Source organism: Myotis daubentonii, chromosome 5 (assembly GCF_963259705.1).
Source record: "Myotis daubentonii chromosome 5, mMyoDau2.1, whole genome shotgun sequence".
NCBI classification, from domain to species: Eukaryota; Metazoa; Chordata; class Mammalia; order Chiroptera; family Vespertilionidae; genus Myotis; species Myotis daubentonii.
In genome coordinates, this window is record NC_081844.1 from 72,486,232 (window position 1) to 72,506,809 (window position 20,578).

The 20,578-nt window shown below is 42.0% G+C and overlaps 1 protein-coding gene across 1 annotated transcript; it reads left to right on the forward strand.

Moving 5' to 3' along the window:
• The first annotated feature begins 6,319 nt into the window (after nucleotides 1-6,319).
• IL21 (interleukin 21) lies at nucleotides 6,320-13,405 on the forward strand. The gene is made up of 5 exons (XM_059695324.1): nucleotides 6,320-6,623; nucleotides 6,740-6,775; nucleotides 11,000-11,149; nucleotides 13,215-13,292; nucleotides 13,382-13,405. The coding sequence occupies exons 1-5, from the start codon at nucleotides 6,477-6,479 to the stop codon at nucleotides 13,403-13,405; spliced, it is 435 nt and encodes a 144-aa protein (XP_059551307.1). The 5' UTR covers nucleotides 6,320-6,476.
• The last annotated feature ends 7,173 nt before the right edge of the window (nucleotides 13,406-20,578 follow it).

Below are 20,578 nucleotides of genomic sequence, written 5' to 3' on the forward strand. Positions count from 1 at the left end.
TACCCTTGGCATTAGAATTCCTCAAGTAAGCCCTAGCTGGTTTGGCTCAGTGGATAGAGCGTTGGCCTGTGAACTGAAGGGTCCCGTGTTTGATTCTGGTCAAGGGCACATGCCTGGGTTGCGGGCTCAATCACCAGTAAGGGGTGTGTGCAGGAGGCAGCCAACCAATGATTCTCTCTCATCATTGATGTTTCTATCTCTCTCTCTCCCTCTCACTTCCTCTCTGAAATCAATAATATATATATATTATATATATATATATATATATATATATATATATATATATATATATATATATATATATAATTCCTCAAGTAAGAAGAATGGTAAACTGATTTCTACCATTTACTATTATGGAAGGTGAAACATTTTTTATATTAAACAGGAGTTCATGCTATAAAACAAGATTCTCAGACACAATAACATAAAAATGTAAAATCTCTGTATGATAAAAGATGCCCCAGAGAAAATAATTTTAATGTGTTTAATATATCGTTAATAGAATACGAGCTCTTACAAGTAAATTGGAAACAACCCAATAGATGGTCAAAGATAACTCTGTTGGCAGGAGTACAGACTGGTAGGAATGCTGGAAGGCAGTTGGGCAGCTTCTATCAAATGTTCAAGAGGATATGATCTTCCACTTAGGAAATGAAGTAGGGGCTGTGTATCTAAAAGGAATATATTTCCCGTGTGCTTAAAGTATAGATGTGTGGGATGCTCATTGCAGCAGTGTTTGTAGGAGATAAGAAGTGGAAAGAGACTAAATGGCGGTCAGTAGGACAGCCTTACACTGGCATGTTAATCCAGCTATTTAAATGCAACAGCCCCATGTCTGACTACTGTGTGAACTGCTGTCCCTGACATATTGTTGAGTGAAAAAGGAGAAGTGTAGAATATGTACAGTAAGATTAATTTTTATGTAAAAAAAAACACATTTTTCTATGTCAATTATCTCTAATATGGCTTTTTGTATACATTTTTATCTCCATATATAATTCTCTTTCCTTCCATCTCTATCTACATATATTCCTCTATATCAGCGGTTCTCAACATGTGGGTCACGACCCCTTTGGCGGTCGAACGACCCTTTCACAGGGGTCGCCTAAGACCATCCTGCATATCAGATATTTACATTACGATTCATAACAGTAGCAACATTACAGTTATGAAGTAGCAACAAAAATAAGTTTATGGTTGGGACACAACATGAGGAACTGTATTTAATGGGCCAGAAGGTTGAGAACCACTGCTCTATATGGTCCTATATACATAGGAAGAAAGTCTAGAATAACACAAAGTAAACTCTCAGGAGTGTCCCCAGGGAGTGAAAATTAGGGAGGAAAAGGGAGTACTTTTTATTTTTATTTTATACAATGATACATTCTTTGAATTCCTTGTTTTATGACACATAACTTTTATAAATATAAAAATGAAAAGTAGTAATTTTCCAAAAATGATCCTCATTCCTGGAAACAGAAGGAAATGTCCAGAATGAGGGGTGCATCTGGCTGACGGACTCCCTGCGATCTCGCTGCTGCCCTAGGAGAACGCGAGGGCTGCTACTGACAAGGAACTCAGCAGACACCTCAGGAAGGGGACATAGCAAAGGCCAGCACTGCACTTATTTTAATGACCGAGGGTTGAGGGCGGCAGGGCCAAGTTTGAAGATGTTTACAGCCACCCATCGCCCAGGTGTGGGCCTGTCCAGAGGGAATAGGATTTCTTTGGTGGTTAATCCTGGACAGGAGGCTGGGGGAGGCAGGGGAACCTGTCCCTTCTCGGGGAAAGGGGTCAGGGGGAACCTGGTGGAACACTATGGATCTTCCCGTTCTTTTCCTCCATCCCCTGTGCCTGCTGGTCATGGAAAAAAGGACGTCTAATCTCTAGCCTCACTGGTGAGTGTCACAGTTGCCTAGAGACAAGCCACCTGTCTGAATGCCTTTGGTACACAGGAGGGTACATATTATAATAACTTAATATCACTCTACGGCAGTGGTTCTCAACCTTCCTAATGCCACGGCCCTTTAATACAGTTCCTCATGTTGTGGTGACCCCCAACCATAAAATTATTTTCATTGCTACTTCATAACTGTAATTTTGCTATTGTTATGAATCGTAATGTAAATATCTGATATGCAGGATTTATTTTCATTGTTACAAATTGAACATAATTAAAGCATAGTGATTAATCACAAAAACAATATGCAATTATATATGTGTTTTCTGATGGTCTTAGGCGACCCCTGTGAAAGGGTCGTTCGACTTCCAAAGGGGTCACGACCCACAGGTTGAGAACCACTGCTCTAGACACTGGAGGCCTCTCTTCCCAGAGTTTGCCATGCAGAGCACCTATTTCTACCCATGAGGGCCAAAGTGAGTGAGAACAGAAATGAAGTATATGACACGCAGGGGTCCCTGGAAGAACCGTGAAGTCAGGGAAAGGGAGTTTGGCACAGTTAGTATCCAGCACAGTTTCAGACATGGCCCAAGCTCTCCCCATGCAAATCTGGGAAGTAGCAGCATTCACGTTCAGACGTCAGCTCCTCTCCCTGCTCTCCAGGCTGCCCTCCAGTCCCCTGGCCCATTCTTGCTGGTCTGTAGCACAGTCCATTAGAGAAAGTGCTTGAAATATGTCCATGAAGCAGGTGACTAAAGTATTCTGCTTTCGTGGTGATGACCTGCATTCTAATCCGGAAAAGAATGCAGACAGCAGACCCACCACCTCGCTCCAAGATGCCCAAGTAACACGGAAGCCCAGCATGAGCAGTGAGCTTCCATCAGACAGCTGCCCCTCAGGGGCCCTTGTAACGGCCTGGGCTGCTGGCTCAGCACAGAGGTGCACATGCTGAGGAAGCACCAGAGCACAGGGGTTGGAAATATCTGAGCTTGGGTGGCCTGTGTGTAAAAATAGGAAAGAAATTGTTTTTTATTCCCTCTCCCTTCCCCCACCACCCCCTTTTCTCTCGATCCTTAAGAATAAATCCTTTATCCTAGCCTTGCTCTTTACCTGGATATAGCGGGTCGCTGTTCGGGCGTAAGTGTGACCACTTCCAGACAAAAGTCAGTGGCTTTTGTTCTCATGAGACATACTTTTCTAACAATCACTGCACGGCACAAAATTGCACCATAACGACCACAGAGCTTATGGGGGAAATGGGACGGAGGCCCCTCACTCAAACACACATAAAAAGGATGATGTGTATGTGTCGGGGAGATGATAGGAATCTACTAAAAAAAAAAAAAAGACAGCTATTTTATACAGCAAATGATTAAGCAACACATAAGTACTACAATAAATATGGCCCTTTATCTAGAACAAGACCTGAAGTTGGCTCAGGAAACTGAGTGTTGGAAGGGTTGCAGCTTGTGAGCTACTGGGAAATGGCACATGAGGGTCCTTGGGGGAAGCGTGTGCTACCAGGTGTGGATGGCTGTGGCTCGTCGCACACTCGGTGACAGGGGAGGCCGGTGGGTATTTGAGGCATGTGGGTGTTTTGTGCACCCTCATGCTGGGTCAGCCGGATGCGGGTTCTGCATTTACCTCGAGTTTCTTGCAAGAGAAACTATGCAGAAGCAAACCCAAAATTCTTGTTGTACCCAAACTTTTCCCTGGTCATGATCATGTTGAAATAAATTCTCATTTTCTAATACAAGCATTATGGCAGAACTGACTGAATCTAGATAATTAAAATTGTTCTGATTTGAAAAGTAAAAAACGAATAAGACCCCAATGTGATGATGCTGTGAATGTAATAATAAGATTAATATTACTAAGTGGAGAACATACGACTCAGATAAACCTGAGTCCCCTTCTTTCCACTCGAAGATCCATCTCAACAGAGTGATAAATTCAAGCAAAATGCAAGTTGGGCTCCATCCTTTTGAAGCATACCACCAGTCCTGAGCGAAGCCTGCTGAGCTCTAAGGAGACATCCTCCATATCCTCCTTGCTCTCTCCCACCCTTTTTCCAAGAGTAAAAAGTTCATACCTAAGGGTACTACGTTCCTATTGCCTGTAACAAACTACCACAAAACCAGTGATTTAAAACAACACAGATTTACTCTTTCATAGTTCTGGAGGCCAGAAGCCCAAGCGAGGCTTTCTGGGGCTCACAGCCAGGTGTTGGCAAGGCTGACTCCCGGTGCAGGGACTCTTCTGCGGGAGAGCTCATTTCCCCAGCTTCCCGGCTGCCGTGTTCCCTGCCTTCCAGCCGCGTCACTGTGCCCTCTGCTGTCATCATACCTCCTCAGATGCTGATCTTCCTGCATTCCTCTTCTGATCACACTGGGCCACCTGGACAACCTAGGGTACTCTCCCATCGCAGGATCTGCAATTTAATCACACCTGTGACCACGAAGGTATCAAGAGCCTGTGACCACGAAGGTATCAAGAGTCAGAGGTCCAGGAATTAGGACATGGACACCTTTAAGTGCCTCTGTTCAGGTCATTACACTGGTGATGATATTCCAGGTGCTCAACAACTGACAGGCCACTTAAGGCAGCGTGTCTGATTCTTGGAAAAGTCTGGGATTGTATAGGATCCTGGCAATCCCAACATGCTGGGAAGTGAGAGGGTCGACTGGGTGTCTCGGGCAGTGCTGAGGCACTGCAGAGTGGGGAGGAGTATCTCTCTAGGCAGTGGAAACCTTTTCCAAGCAGTAGAACTGCACCCGTGTGCTCTGCCTGAATACCAACCTGTCCTGGCCTGTCTATCTAGGCTTCTGTCAATTATCCTCTAACCCTCATCCCTGACCAGCACACAGATCTCCTGGGACCTGGTCACGGGCTGTACTTTAGTCCTTGAACTTGGAATGTCCAGCTAGGCCTCACCACCACCCTATGATAAGATTCTACACTTATCTTCTTTTTGCAAGAATATACCCAGGGTCATATGTGCTATTAACTGTCAGGGTCGGGGCTTGAACTCTAGCACTTTGACTTAGAAGGTGAGCTCCTAACCACTGTGGTTAGGTCTTCAAGAAGACACACATCCCTTTGCCAGATAAGGGAAGCATGTGCAGAGATGATGAAGGCAGCGTGGAGGTGCCCAGCGGTAACCCCTGGTCCCTACGCATTTCAGAGGTTTACATAGAACCTTCCCCTATAGAATGTAATGGTTACGGGGAGGCCTTCTTGTTCATACAGTACGAAGTCTTATCTACTCTGTATGACCAAACCCAAACACTCCTGAACAGACAGCCTGTGATAAAAGTAAACCAAGTCCAAACTCCAATTTATCTCAGCTGCATAGCATTCTAGAACAAAGTATGGCTGTGAACATAAAATGAGACAGAGGAATAAATAAAGTCTGGAGTCAACAGTTTTGTTCGTAAGACCTAACTGACTGGCACTACTTTTGGTTATAATATTCTATTTAACCTCCTCAAGTGCAAAGAGTAGCAGGGACAGGAGCAGCAGCGAGAGGAGCCTGACCAAACCACTCCTGGACTTTGAATCTTTTATTCACCTCTAGCTGGTTATAGTTCGAAGTGTATTGTTCATGCCAGAGGAAATAATATCTAACAGAAAAAAATAGCACCACACAAAGAGAAAAAAAATCATTTGGGGGTATTTTTAAATTTTGCTCTTTGTAAAAACAAACCTTGGTTGGAACAGGAGTACTAGCACTTTCATTCATTGAATTGAAGAATTATACAGAATAGATGAACATAAGACTATTTTTAAAAATAAAATTAGAGTGAAATTTTGATTGAATTTCTGTACAGTCCCTTAAAATCATTTATTCCACATATAAATCAGATTAAGTAAAATCCTAGAAGCAGAGAATGTTATTTGAAGATGCTTTGGGGAAGAGTTGGAAGCAAATTCTACTTTAAACCCTTTAGCCTGATAAAAAACCTGAAGTATTCTTGCTAATTTGGAAAATACCCCTGATATTTAAAATTTCCTAAAGGTGGCTCTCCTCCTACCTTTATGATGGAATGCTGTGTGAATTCAGTCAAGAGGCATAATTATTACCCTAAGAAAAAGTCCTGCTTTCCACAGGCAGTTACCTTAGTCATTACTGAAGTGCCCGTATGACTGTCAGAGAGACCAGGTAAGAGGCCAGGGAAGGCAGAGAGAGAGATCAAAGTGTTTTTGTTTATTCCTTTGATGTTTGGTAGCACCTACTGTTTACCATGCACACTTTTCGACTCATGATGAAAGTCGGAATTCACCCATCTCTCTTTTCCTGTCTGAGGTGCAGATGGAGCACATTCGTGGAGTCCGTCCATCCCTGCCCCCACGTGTACGCACATGCACACGCACACCTAGCCAGTGGAAAAGAAAAAGGGTTACTCACATTCATCCACTTTACAAAGATTTCCAGGTTGCGATGGGAGGGCGTTAGCTCTCCTGAAGGATGAATAAATACGCAGCTCCGCTGACAACCTGTTCACAGTCAAACGGAGGTGAAAACTGAGACCCAGGTCTTGCCCTCCTGGCGCTTCTGAGACCCAGTCCTGGCAACATGCAGTGGGTAGTCTTCTGCCTGATGGTCATCTTCTCAGGGGTGGTGGCCCGTAGATCCAGCCTCCAAGGGCAAGATCGCCTCTTGATCAGATTGCGTCAACTTATTGATATTGTGGATCAGCTGAAAAATTATGTGAATGACTTGGTAAGGCTGCACTTGTCACAACAAAATTTAAATCATATTCTTCAGTTACTATAAAATAAGCTTTGTGACGTATCAAAATAACTCAGAACTCATTTTCTTTTGCTTTTTTGCTCTAGGACCCTGAATTTCTGCCAGCTCCAGAAGATGTAAAGGTAAGACCAGTTGAATTTGTGAAGTTATGTTTGATAGAAGTTTTTAAATCCAAATAAGAAAGGCACTAGCATGATTGTTTAGGAATATAGTTAAGTTCAATGAATTTGAAGGTTTAATAATTGATAAAATAGTTTTTTCTATTTTCATTAATTTACCAACAAGCCAATCAATAAAATGCTATATATCTTATAAATTATATTTTTTTCTCCAAATATCTCTAAGAGCACATCTAAGTAGTACTGGTGAGACAGAATAAATCTATGAAAATAAATATATGCTATGATCAGTTTCTGAACAATGACTCACTAATTACACTGTAAGAGCCCTTGTGCATGAAAGTTCTTGAGCCCTTTTGTAAACCTGTCTAAGAAATACAGATACACACCATAAGAAGCAGAATTCACCTCTTAATAACAAGAAAGAAAGAAAGAAAGAAAGAAAGAAAGAAAGAAAGAAAGAAAGAAAGAAAGAAAGAAAGAGGAAAGAAAAGGAAAAAAAGGAGGAAGGAAAGAAGGAAGAGAGAAAGGAAGGAAAGGAAGAAAAAAAAAGAAAGAGGAAGAAGAACAGATTACAGAATAGCATGGAGTGTAGAAAGACAGGCCATCCTATAGAATAGACTTCCCATATACCTGGCCTTGAAGGGTCTCTCCTTTGGCCTTCAGTGAGGTCTTGTGAAAGGACCATTTTCAGCAACTCATCCCATTCTCTGAAGCCATTTAAATCCATTAGGTCTGGGGAAGAAGAGGCCTATTGTTCAAGTGCACCAGGTCCTCACTGGTCCTTGCTCAGTCTTCAGGTTTGATACTCTGAGGATATAAATGCAATTGGGGAGATGTTTTAATTGTCACGGACCTTTAACTGCATAAATTAGAATAACTGTAAAAGTGTTACCAGTAATTAGGACACTACAGAGGGAGAGACTTAGGAAGATACATTGCAAAGAAAACAATTATGGTAAATGACTCTGTGTAAAAGTTTAGAAAGTGAATGAGTCACAACTATTGCTTTTCTCTAAAATTCACTCTCTAGCTCTGAACGTAACCACTCTCATTCACTAGGCCCTTTTCTAATAAGCAGCATCTAAAATGAAAGTAGCACATTCAGTTTATTGGAAAGACTTTTCCAATAAGTAAGAACATGTCTTAATCAATGTCCTAATTATCAAAACATAGAACATTTTTCAGCATTTCACGCCCTTTGTTGAACTGCTATGGTTATGATTCTTTATGGAATTTTTTGAGCTACAGTCTATAACTTGCAAAATAATAAATAAGAAAGATATCATACTTTATGGCTTGAGTTGACCTAGTGGGTACTTTCTTCATAAGCTTTGTTAAAGAGAAGTGCTTTTTCTCTTACATCATAAAGTGAGGGTTTGGTCTCGGTGACCCTGTATGCATCTGGTGATCTGATCAAGCAGCCTTGGCTATGATTCCAGTGAGTGATGGTATAACAGATCGGTAAGCTATGCTGGCAGCAGACTCAGGAAGGAAGAAGAAAGTGCAAGGCACTGTAGTGCTACATCAAGTTTTTCAGAGCTAGCATCAAAGCAGGCTCTATAAGAGACTTACAAAGATTAAAAAGTTTAATGAAAAGAAATCTATCTATATTTTGCAGATAAATATTGCTATGTACTCATTATCTAAGATCTCTAATTGGTCTGGCCAGGCATCTTCCTTTTTCTTTCTAATCCTACTGGTGGTTCTGAAGGGGAAGGTTTTCCCCTTCCCCCCAGAACATCTGTCAATGTCTGGAGAAATGTTTGGCTTTCACAGTTGTGTGTGTGTGAGGGGGGTTCTATTGGCATCAAGTAGATAGAGGCCAGGAGGATGCTGCTAAATATTCTAGAGTGCACAGCCCTGGCAACAAAGAATTATGCAGCCCAGAGTGCCAGTACTGCTGCTAAGAAACCCTGACTTAAACCTAGTTTGCGTATGGGACAAAGGTTATTTTGTCCAATTAGTAAGACTTCCCAGTGTGAATGGTCAGGGCTTTCTTTAAAATAAAATAAAAAAGTAAGTAGGTTAAAAATAAGCTGCCAGAGGGCAAATATTTTCAAATATTCAACTGTAAAAGGACAAAGCCTTGCGCACCTCCTGGCAAAAGCAGCATTTGCTGGACTGCTCTGGGCTGAGGACAGGAGTGGTTCGTGACTCTGGCATCTGACCCACTGCTCCCTCTATTCTGCAAAACGCATGTAGGACAACTGAGCCCACATGTTTTCATGTGTTAAAGAATGAGGGGAGCCACACTTAGCTGCATCAAGGCACAGCATGGGACATCCAAGCACCTGCTCCCAGGTGGTGGTGCCACACATGAACGTCAGATCATCCGGGAAACCCCTCAAGTGAGCAGCAGGGCTCCTGGGCTACCTGGACAAGATTCCTCTCTTCATACCCCTTCTAAACAGTGAGCACACGCTTATTGCAGCTCTTCCACCTCTTTTCCTCCAAGGCTGCCTTGGATGTGCATCTGGAGTCAAATCCAGCAGTTCCCGGTCCTGGCCATGATCGCCAAGGACAGCTCTGCGGCTACTTGCAGCAAGCACAGAGCCAAACCCTGTAGTCTGTCGCCACAGGAAGGGCAGGAAGGGGAGCCCGGCCCCATCGGCAAGAGCGGCTGTCCAGGACCACTGGTCTGGACTACTCCTGGCAATGGTGGCTCAGGGGGGCTTGTTTGGTGGGGCCCTTCTACTTCTTCGGAATCTGATCTCCTTTCAACACACATGTAAATGTTAACTCAGCAAAATGGGCCTCTGTGAGAAATGCTGGTTTCTCAGATCAGCACAGATGAAGCAGTTAGCGTTTTCAGTTTCAGCTGGAAAATTTACCTCTTTAAATATGAATATTATTTTTTCCAGTAAGTTAAGCCGGTTGTGGTCAAAAAGAAGAAAAAAGAAAAAACTTCAACAAACAAAAGAATGTGGTTTTCAAGGAAAAAAAAGTGCTATAATTAACATTTATAAATAGTTTCTATTAAATAAGCATTTTGGCAAACATGGGAAGGACACTACCTTGCCCTCATGAGAGGCAAGCAGTTCTGATAGAAGGAAACCAGATAAGCCAGTTCTCAGATTGTGGCTCTGTATGCAAAGCGAGCCGGTGGGGTTGTGTCTTCAGTGCATGTTATTAATCAACACATCCATACCGGTGCGCAGAGGGGTTAGAAAATGCAAAGCAGGCCAGCCGCTATTTTCAGCTGACTGTCCATTGAGACTCAGGAGTGCTGTAGGGACCCAGAGGCTGGGGTTTCTGGTTGTATGGCAGTGCCTCCACACCCATGGGTTAAGTGAAGACAGGGCAGCTTGGGGGAGGAGGGTGGCATCATATGTACACAGTGGCTGAAAGAGAGAAGAAACTTGGATACAAGTTCTTAGATCAGCATTAAAATGTTTTTGACAGGTCAGTATAAACTTTGTTCTTCCAATAGGCTTCACTGTCAGTGCGATTTCTACGACTCTGACTTATTCATTGGTAACTAGTTGTTTGGCTAAATCAAGAGACACATTTCAATCTTCATTCTGTCCACCACTTCTTTGTTCTCTGAGACTTTGACTTATTCTCTTACTGCCTGAGAAACCCTCTTCCCTCCCATTGGCTGGGCAATTCAGGCAGAAGCCTTCCCTGCCTGACGTGGGAGTGTGAACAGCGATTTAGAAAAGCCAAGCATGGTCTACGGCAAGAGTACTGAGTCTTAGATGAGAACGATGCCACCAGGAGTAGGTGCCCACATCCTTTTCCCAAAGGAGGGGCTTTAACCCCTTTGCTTCATTTGTTGACTCCATGAGTATTTCCTGGGCACTCACTAGCAACAAGGCTCTATGCCAGGTGTTGGGCAACATCGGATGCTGCTATTAGACGTTCTATGTAAATCAGAGCCAAACAGAATACAAATGAAAAGATCCTTAATCAGACCACAGCATAACTCACACCACGCTGCCACAGGTCAGTGTGACTTTTAGAGCCTCATAATTTAGAAAATTCCCTCACAAAACAGAAGCTCCTGCCCACCACTCAGACCTCAGGCGTTGGGAAGGACTGGGGAAAGTGGGCTCCGTCCGGCTCCTCAGCCCCAGGTGAAGTGGGACGTGAAGTCGTTCCTCACTTGCCTCTGAAATGGATGTGACCCAGACACTGTCTTACAAGTAAAAAGGGGGATTGGGAAGGACATGCTTACTCTCTGAATAACTTTCGCTAACATATCCACAAATTGTTTCCTTTCAGAGACACTGTGAGCGATCGGCTTTTTCATGTTTTCAGAAGGTCCAACTAAAGTCAGCAAATACAGGAGACAACAAGATCAACGTGTTAACTAAACAGCTGATGAGGAAACTGCCTCCCACAAATGAAGGGAGAAAACAGAAACAGAGACTCGTAAGACTGACCTTTGTTTTCCATCTTATCTGTCCCGATGGCTTATCTCACACACACACACACACACACACACACACACACACACACACACACACACACACCACCGCTCACTCCTTAGCCAGAGCCTCAGTGTCTTTCTGCAACTTGCACTTTATATGCAGTGTTGTTTTAAGACACGAAGTCATCCCCTCATAAGTCCACAGGCTTGAAAGTGCCCAGAAACCCAACTGGAACTTGCTGACAGTCCCCGGCCCCTGGAGTACAAAATACAACTTCCCGTGGTGAGGGAGTCACTGGGCAGGAAATCTGATTGTGGCCACATGTAACTTGTATTCTAATTGACAGGAGCTACATCCTAGCTTTCCTATATGAAAAACGACAGCCTGCCAGAGATCAGGATAAATCTCAAACTTGGCCTTCCTCTCTTAAAGAATATTACTATCCTGTGCAATCACAGAGTCCATACTCTTTTCAACAGGTGGGCCCCATTATGTGGCTGGAGGTTTCCAACAGTCCCCAGTTTGAGGGGCCCTGAGACCCTCCTGTACAGCCTTTCTTTTGCCAACTCATGAGCAATGCTGGTCCTCTCATGAGTGATGTAAGCATTAACCAAATTCACTAGGTAAACACCTAAGATAAATTACTCCCCCAATTTTTTTTTACCAGTTCTCTCTCCTTCAAGAAATTTCACATGTGATTCAAATGAAATCTTAGTTATATTGTCAAAATATTTTTATTTATTGCGGTTGCTTGGCTAGATCGCAATGTGAAAAGTATCCCTCTCAAAGTTTCCTCAGAAAGAAAGGAGCTGAGCATGTCCTTGAAATCCAGTATCAAAGATGCATGAAATGGTAGTGCTGGCACTGAGCTTAGAAGTATCCAGTTAAGCACCTTCATTTGATAGATGGGAAAGGGACAACAAAGAGGCTAAGTGGTGTTTCCCCTACAAACAGCAAGAGCCAGAACAAGAACCAGAACTTATATTTCCTCTTGTCAGTCCAGTGTTCTCACTACAGTATCAGGCGGGCATTATAGGTGCTAAATACCAGGCACTGGCATGGTGTATGGGCTCTCAATGTACTTTACCCAAATAAGGGTAGAGTACATAAACCAAGAAATATTTTCAAAAAAGAAATATGTGAATAATACCAATATGAGAAATCCTTCACTCTTCCTGTAATCAAATAAGTGGGAATTAAAGCAAGGAAATCCTATTTTTTTTTATCAATAAAAACTTTTAACTTGATAATGGTAAAAATTCTCTATGTGAATAGAAATAAAACTTTTTACAATGTATATTAAAAGCCTTAAAATTTTTCATCCCTTTAATTTAGTAATTCTACTTCTAGAAATTTAACAAATAAACTATATAAAGATGTATATGAAAAACTATTCAGAGATGTTCTTTGAAGCACTTTATAAAATAGCAAAATGTTAGAAGCAATCTATGTGTCTCAAAATAGTAATAGTTCAATCCTATGTTGGAATACAAAGCTACCATTGTGTACCATATTTGAACATTAAAGAATATTTTTAATATATTTTTATTGATTTCAGAGAGGAAGGGAGAGAGAGATAGAAACATCAATGATGAGAGAGAATCACTGATTGGCTGCCTCCTGCACAGCCCCTACTGGGGATCAAGCCTGCAATCCAGACATGTGTCCTTGACCAGAATCAAACCTGGGACCCTTCAGTCCGCAGGTTGAAGCTCTATGCACTGAGCCAAACCAGCTAGGGCAACACTGAATAATATTTAACACAGAAGAAATGCTCATATTATCAAAATATATAAAAAGCAAATTACCAATCAGTGTATAGAAATGCAAAGAAAAAAAATCACCAGAAGGGTATGTATCAAAACATGGCTGTGGTTATCTCTGAGGGTGGGATTACAGTAAGTGATTTTCCCCATTATTATTTTCTGAACAATTTTATGCATTTCCCAATGTTTCAGCGAACATGATTTATGTCTCTAATTGGAAAAAACAAATTTTAAATGAATGTTTTATTCAATGGGAAAAAAAGTTTTAAAGAAGAATGTTTCTTTTTCATTGATTTCTAGGTGTGCCCTTCATGTGATTCTTACGAGAAAAAACCACCCAAAGAATTCCTAGAAAGACTGAAATCACTCATCCAAAAGGTACCACTTAAGTTATGTGAGATTTCCTACCTCAATTGTATCCGGATGGCATCCTGTGCGGGGTTACTCATGGTGCGCTGTCTCCACAGATGATCCATCAGCACCTCTCCTAGAGCACGTGGAGTGGAAGGTTCCTGGGGCCTCGCTGCAGCTGACACTATGTGACGTACTCTAACACAGCAGGGACACTCACTTCTGGGTATTCCCGACAGGAATACAATATATTAGTGAAGAGGGTAAACTCCGTTCAAAGTCCGGATTATTTCTACCATGTTGCTATGCAATACTTCAGTTTAATCCACCTGGTCTGTGCTTACCCAACTTGAAAAAACTATCTATTGATTTCCTATGTTATGGATTTTGATGATTTCTAAAATTTTTACTTACCTGCCCAACTATCACATTTCTTGGTTGGGGAGAAGCTAAAGTTCTTAACTGAAAATATAGTTTGGGAATATATTTATCTTGTATTAACTTTGATCTTGATTACCACAAGAATGAGGTCTCTGATAATCATACGTTAAAACTGATACACTGTAATTCAAGCTAAAAATATAAGAAGCATAGGGTCAAAATGGAAAGCTGAAGTCTCTAGTAATTTAATGAAATGAAAAATGAGTGTCTAAAAATGTATAGCTGAAAAGTTTACTTTTTATCTCAGAATGTCTAACGTATAAATATATAATTTATTTATGTACCAGAAGGATATCTTTACCAGATGCCTACACAAAAGTCTTACTTCCTCATTGGGATTTATCAAATATTTAAATACGATAGATATGAATATATAAAATAGACTCAGTCTTTTTTTAAGTGGGTGTAATCGTACCTTCCCAGCTTGAGTCCCTTTATGAGCTAACACTGAGCTTATGAAAATGGCAATTAAAACCTACCGAGGGACATCCTTGAGATGGTCTTCTGGAACCAGATAGAATTTTAAAATCCTGTGGCTGGCTCTCCCCTGAAATCATTACAATGATTGTAGTGAGCTAATAACTTCAAATGCCCACATCCTTCTCTCTTCCTTCCTTTCTTTCTTCCTTCCTTTCTTCCTTTATTTTCTTTCTTTCTTTCTTTCTTTCTTTCTTTCTTTCTTTCTTTCTTTCTTTCTTTCTTTCTTTCTTTCTTTCTTTCCTTCCTCCCTCCCTCCCTCCCTCCCTCCCTCCCTCCCTCCCTCCCTCCCTCCCTTCCTTCCTTCCTTCCTTCCTTCCTTCCTTTTCTTTTCCTATTTTCTCCTTTTAAAAATGACAAACAATTTGTGTCTGCATGCTTTCCAAAAGGCAAATTGTCACTTGTAGAAAATCAAAGTCAGGCTACAAATCAAGAGCCTAGGACTCCTGTCTACACAGAATGCAGACTTGAGCATAAACATACCAGACTTCCAACCATGTAGCAAAAACAGGTGACCTGCTCCAAGTGCCATTTCTGCTCCAGCAGTTCATTTAGGTGGAAGGTTAGAAACTCTAGAAGAATAAATCTTCACTGGGATGTTATAAGCTATTTGAGAACCTTGTTGTTAAAATGGCTGTGAGTATGCAAGGGGGTGTTGTATGGGAAATGCTTTATCCTCTAAGAAAAAACATTATCTACTTAAAAGTGTCTTAGAAACAAGTACTTTTATAGTTCTAAAAGATATGGTAGGAACCATTTATATCATCAGGTTGCCATGAAATGTTTGACCATCAGGAATGAGTACTCTGTTTTAAACTTGAAGATGTTATTGCAAAGGAATCCTGTAGATACGTGCAGAAGGACGAGGCTGTGCATCTAACGCCTGCCTCGGTGTGAAGCAGTGCCAGGCTGGGTGCCAGGTCGGGTGAAACTGGAAAACAGGCTCAAAGTTGACCTGCGAAGAGGGGATCTTTTTTCTTGTTTCTGGCTTTCTAGTTTTTTACTTCTTTGACACTGTGATTTTATATTTAAAATAATGTATTTATTTTGGTGTGTTTACTGTTAATAAGTCTCTGTTCTAGTCCTTTTGACCAGAGATTTTTACCTTCAAAGTAAAAATAATTTAGTGGGCTGCTGGCCAAGAGCCTTCATGAACCTGAGTTCAGAGACTCGGGCAGGATCCTCACAACATCCCAAGTAACAGCAATGCATCGGAATAAAGAGGACGAAGAAGTGAGCCCTGCCTGCTCTGTGTTCCAGACTTAGCCAGCCCTCTAAAGCCACTGCGGCTGGCCCACACCATTACTGTTCACCTCCAATGGTGACACAGGAGGCCCAAACTCTTGCTGGCTATGTCACTTGCTTAAATTTTTTGGATTTCTATTTCCTATCTGTAGAATAAGGCTGTTGGACAATGTCTGAGGTCTATTCTGCCTCTATTTTTAAAGCTTTATGTGCCTGAGTCCCTAAAATTCTGAATACTCTTAGAGGAACATTTGACCATACTTCTGAGTCAAACTTTCTACTGAATCTGATGTTCAGTTGATCAACATTATTTCAATAGGATTTGTAGCAACACTTACTGGAGGGGACAAGAAAAATGTTTTTAAAAAATTAAAAGAGGAAGAAAGAAAAGCATTGCTGTAGGTCCTGGGAGTTCAGGGAAATGAGTCATGATTTCCACTCCTTTAGCTGAAAGTGTCTTTTTTTGGACCCTTGCAGAGAATTGTAGCATTATTATCTATATATTGCTCTGTTGTATTGACATTTGCATCTGAGAATTTAGTTTTAATATGAATATGTACTTTATAATTTAATTATTATTTATTATATATTTGGTTTTAAATGTTTATGTTCATAGCTTCTTATTTAAGACCTGATCATATTAAATACTACTCAGTCAGCACACTGTCTTCTGTGATTCCCTGGAAACCCTTAATTCAATAGTCTTAGCAAAAAATAAAATGGATCATTAGTTTCTGGAAACTTATAATTTTCACATATATATGCTAAAAATGATCTTCTCTCCTTATGTGCTTCACTGAAATGGCACTTTCTGCTTCCTGTCCCTACGGTTAGGATACCATGACCTTTGCAGCCCTCCCAAAGGTATGGCAGGTTTGGGTGGAATTGAAGATATTCTTCCCATTGTCCATTACTTTTGTGCAAGCCTCACTCCTCACTTGTCTGTCCACTTTTCTTATTGATGACTATTATCTAGTGAACACTCCTCCATGTTCACCAAGGACTCAGGCACATTCTTTTCCTTGAATCCAATGTTATCCACCAACTGGATGACTTCAGTGCCCACAATGAAGAGCCTGTAGCTTTCCAGAACCTGAACTGCCTCAGTTTCCAATGTCTGCATCTTTTACTCCATCCTTGGACGTTTCCATTCCCTGGTGCCAGACTTGATCACCTGGAAGCACTCTCTGTGTGAAGTCTCTACATACATGAAACCATCACCTGATCATCTCTTAGTTCTTACACTGCCTACTTCTATTCCATCGGTCCCAAGACCTCATCAAACAGCCAGGCCTCCCTTATCTGGCTTCCTGGGGTCACTTTCCCACTTCTCTCTTAGCTCTAAACACTCACCTGCTTCAACATCTGCCTCCCTCTACTCCAGGGCACAGGATAGTTGGGCATGACCATGCCTCACAAGGAGAAGAAAGATTTGGGTGTTCATAGTCAAGCTTGTTAAAAGAGGAGTCTATGCCTGTGTCTATACTTCCTTACCTCCTATCCACTTATCAAAACACCATAATCTGATTTCTGCCCCTCCCACCCCTACTTCTATATCATAAAAACTGCCCTCTCTATGGCCAACAATGACCTCCAAATAACCCAGCTCTCCTAAGTGTCTTAAGTCATCATCTCACTTGATCATCATGGCTTTTGCTACCTTTGATCACCCCCTCCGTCCTCCCTGTGTGTGGAGGCAACTCTTCCTCCTGATCCTTGTCTCCCCTCTGACTGCATATCCATGAGGTTGGTTATTGGCTGCTTTCCTGGATCCTCCCCTTAGAGCTCAATGTTCCTGAGGATTCTGTCCGTGGCTATCTTTCTCTTTAAATCTTTTCCCTCAACAGTCGGATGAGTTCCTGCGTTTTGAATGCCCTCTATATGTTATTGAACAAATCTATAGATAATAGGCTAATGCTCCCACCAAATCTGCTAATTCACAGACCCATATATCCACCTTCTTTCTGGAGATTTCCATCATATCTCCCAGGCCCTTCACCTCATTATGTCAAAGTGATCTAATCACTTTCCCCACTTTCATGACCTTCTCTGTTTTCCAGTATTCCCTAATCATAATGATGGGATCACACTCTCCAGCCTCCCAGGCTCCTCCTTCCCTCTCATATGCTATAACCAATTGGTCACTGGGCTTTGCTGTTTCTATCTCTCAAACTGGGCCTTTCTTTTCTACTCCCTCTGCCATCGCCTTAATGCTGGCTCTCGCAATGGACGCAAGGACTTTTGATTGAAATTCTAGCCTCTTGCCTTCTCTTCTTCCCAATCGATCTCTGTGTGGCCACCAGTGACAAGTCTGATCACAACTTTTCCTTGTTGAAACCTTTCACTCTCTGCTGGAATAGAGCGTAGGCCCGAGGCAGGGCATGCAAAACCCGTTATCATGTGCTCCCCTCAGCTCCGGGCCTCTCTTCCCCTTGAACTTCACACACCAGCCAAACCAATCTACTTCTAGTTCCCTAGACCCACCCCCCTGACGCTGTTTCATTCCTCTGAGCCTTTGTACATGCAGTGACCTCTCCCAGGAATATCATTCCTCTGCCCCTTCCTTATAACCAGGAAACCCACATGTGTCTGTCAACAGTTAAATGAATCATCACTTCCTCTAGGATTTCCATCACCATCTTTTTCTCTGTGACTGCGTTAATCTCTCCCCACTTTCAGAACTTGAGCACACTTTGATTATTAGGCTTAATACAATGTATACAAATTTAGTGATTTATATGTCTGTTTCCTTTGGCAGACAGAATTGCATTTTGCTTGCACAGTGTGTCATATATAGTAGATAATATATAGTAGAAAGCAAACATTTATGAAATTGAATTGAACTAAACACAAAGTATATGATTATGCACTGAAATTCTCCTTGGCACCTCTTTCTCTTACACATGGAATCCAGTTACCGCCCAAGCCAGTGATGACTGCCAGCTGTTTTCAAAGTATCGCTGGAATCCAACTACTCATCACCATCTTTAACTTCCATTTTTTTCTGAGGCCACCAAAGGCTCTAATGCAGATGATGGTGATACCTTCCTGAATAGTTTTCCTGCTTTTGTTCTTGCCCCTCACCAAAATTGATTTGTAACAAAGCAACCTGAATGATCCTTTTGAAAACTGATGAGAATATATCACCTCTCAGCTCAAAACCTTCCAATGGCCGCCATCCCTATCAGAGTAAAGTGTGACTCTTACAGGGGCTACTTGGTCACATCCCCTCTACCCCTCACCTCTCCAACCTCATTTTCACTCTTCTTATTTAACTCCACACACACTGTCACTCTCTCCTTCTTCCATACCCCAGGAACACCGTCACCTAAAGCATTTTCACTTTCTGTTCCTTCCATCTGGAATGCCCCTGCCAATGTGCACGTGGTCCATCCCTCACCTCCTTCATGTCCATGCTCTACAGATACCTTCTCCACCCGGTCCTCTCTGATGACCACGGTATTTTAAATTGAAACTCTCCTCCCCAACACCCCTGCTTTATTTTTCTCCATAACACGTACCACCCTAGGCATACAGATTTTAGGCATTTATGTGTTTATGGTCTGTGCCCCCACTAGAAGGTGAGCTTGACATGGGCTGAGATTTGGTCTGTTTTGTTCACTGCTATGTATCTGGCACCTGGAACAATACCTGGGACATAGAAAGAAGTCAGCAAATATTTTTAGGAAGAATTGGTGGTTCTGCAGTGGCTGGCCTTGGAGTTCTAATTAAAACCCCACAGGGCTTTAATTCCCAACACACAATCTGCCTTCTCTTTATTATGTAAGTGCTGCACTATTGCTTTTTCCCTTATAGCTTCTCCTGATCTCTGGGTAGCATGTATTTTCTGCATATATCCCCCCATCCTCTTATCAGATGTCACCACACCTCTTATTTTTAAAACTGGCCTTCAGCAATCTAAAATTTGGAAGATTAAAAAGGAAACGTTATCCCATATATTATTAAAATTTTAGCAAAAAATATTTTTCTAAAGAAAGGTCCTGGATTTCTATTGTCTAGAGTTCTCTCACTTGTAGATAAACCGTCTTAATGCTTTCCAGTTTTACAGCTTGAAGTCTTCAGAATTATAATCTTCCTCCCCTTACAAAAATAGAAAATTCAGAATATTCATTATGAGTTTCTAAACATGTCTTTTTCTCTGTTCATAATAAAATATTCTTTTCAATAAGTTTTCCTTGCATGTTGCAAATTATTTCTCTCACTCTCTTTAGCTTTCCTTTCTTTATTCTTTTTGACTGAGACATGAAGTGCTATGAAGAAATTCTATGGGAACATAAGCAGAGGAAGGCAAGAGGCAGAGGTGGGCGGCATGAATGGAGCAGATGAAAGAGCAATTTTGTTTTATTTGTTTATCTTTTAAATATTGTTATTGATATCAGGGAGGGAGAGAGAAACGTCAATAATGAGAGAGAATCATTGATTGGCTGCCTCCTGCATGTGCCCTGACCAAGAATTGAACTGTGACCTCCTGGTTCGTAGGTTGACGCTCAATCACTGAGCCATGCAGGCTGGGCTGAGACAGCAATCTATATATCTGAAAGGCTAATATGCTAAGTGTCCTTCCCACTGTCCAACTGGTTGCTATGATGCGCACTGATCACCAGGGGGAAGATGCTCAATGCAGGAGCTGATGTGATACCCACTTGCCATTTACAGAGAAACAGCAGCAGCACAGACCTGGCTGACAAAGTAACACTTGGCTTCCCCCAAGTGGGGCACAGGCCCCACCACCACCGCAGAGTGACAGCCCACCAATCGCAGCCGACATTGCCAAGACCCCAAGGCCAGCCCAGAAACAGTCGCTGCGGGCGCCAGGTAATGACATCACATAGCAACGCCCAGCTTCCTCTCCCTATCTACTAGTCTCCTTGCAGTTTCTGCAGCCCAGGAACACGACTTGCTTTATACCCAGGTGCAAACATTTACACTGTAATCAAATGTCTGTGAAGCAATTTCCCGTGCCTCATCTCATTTGATCCTCACAGAAGTCCTGGAGTAGGTAGATAGGAGACTCGGTGGAATCCTATTTTCTTTTCATTAGCCAGAAAAAGGAGATTTAGAAACTTGACCCGACTGAAAAGAAGTAAGAAATGGTGGACCTTGAAAATGACTTCAGGTTTTCTCACTGC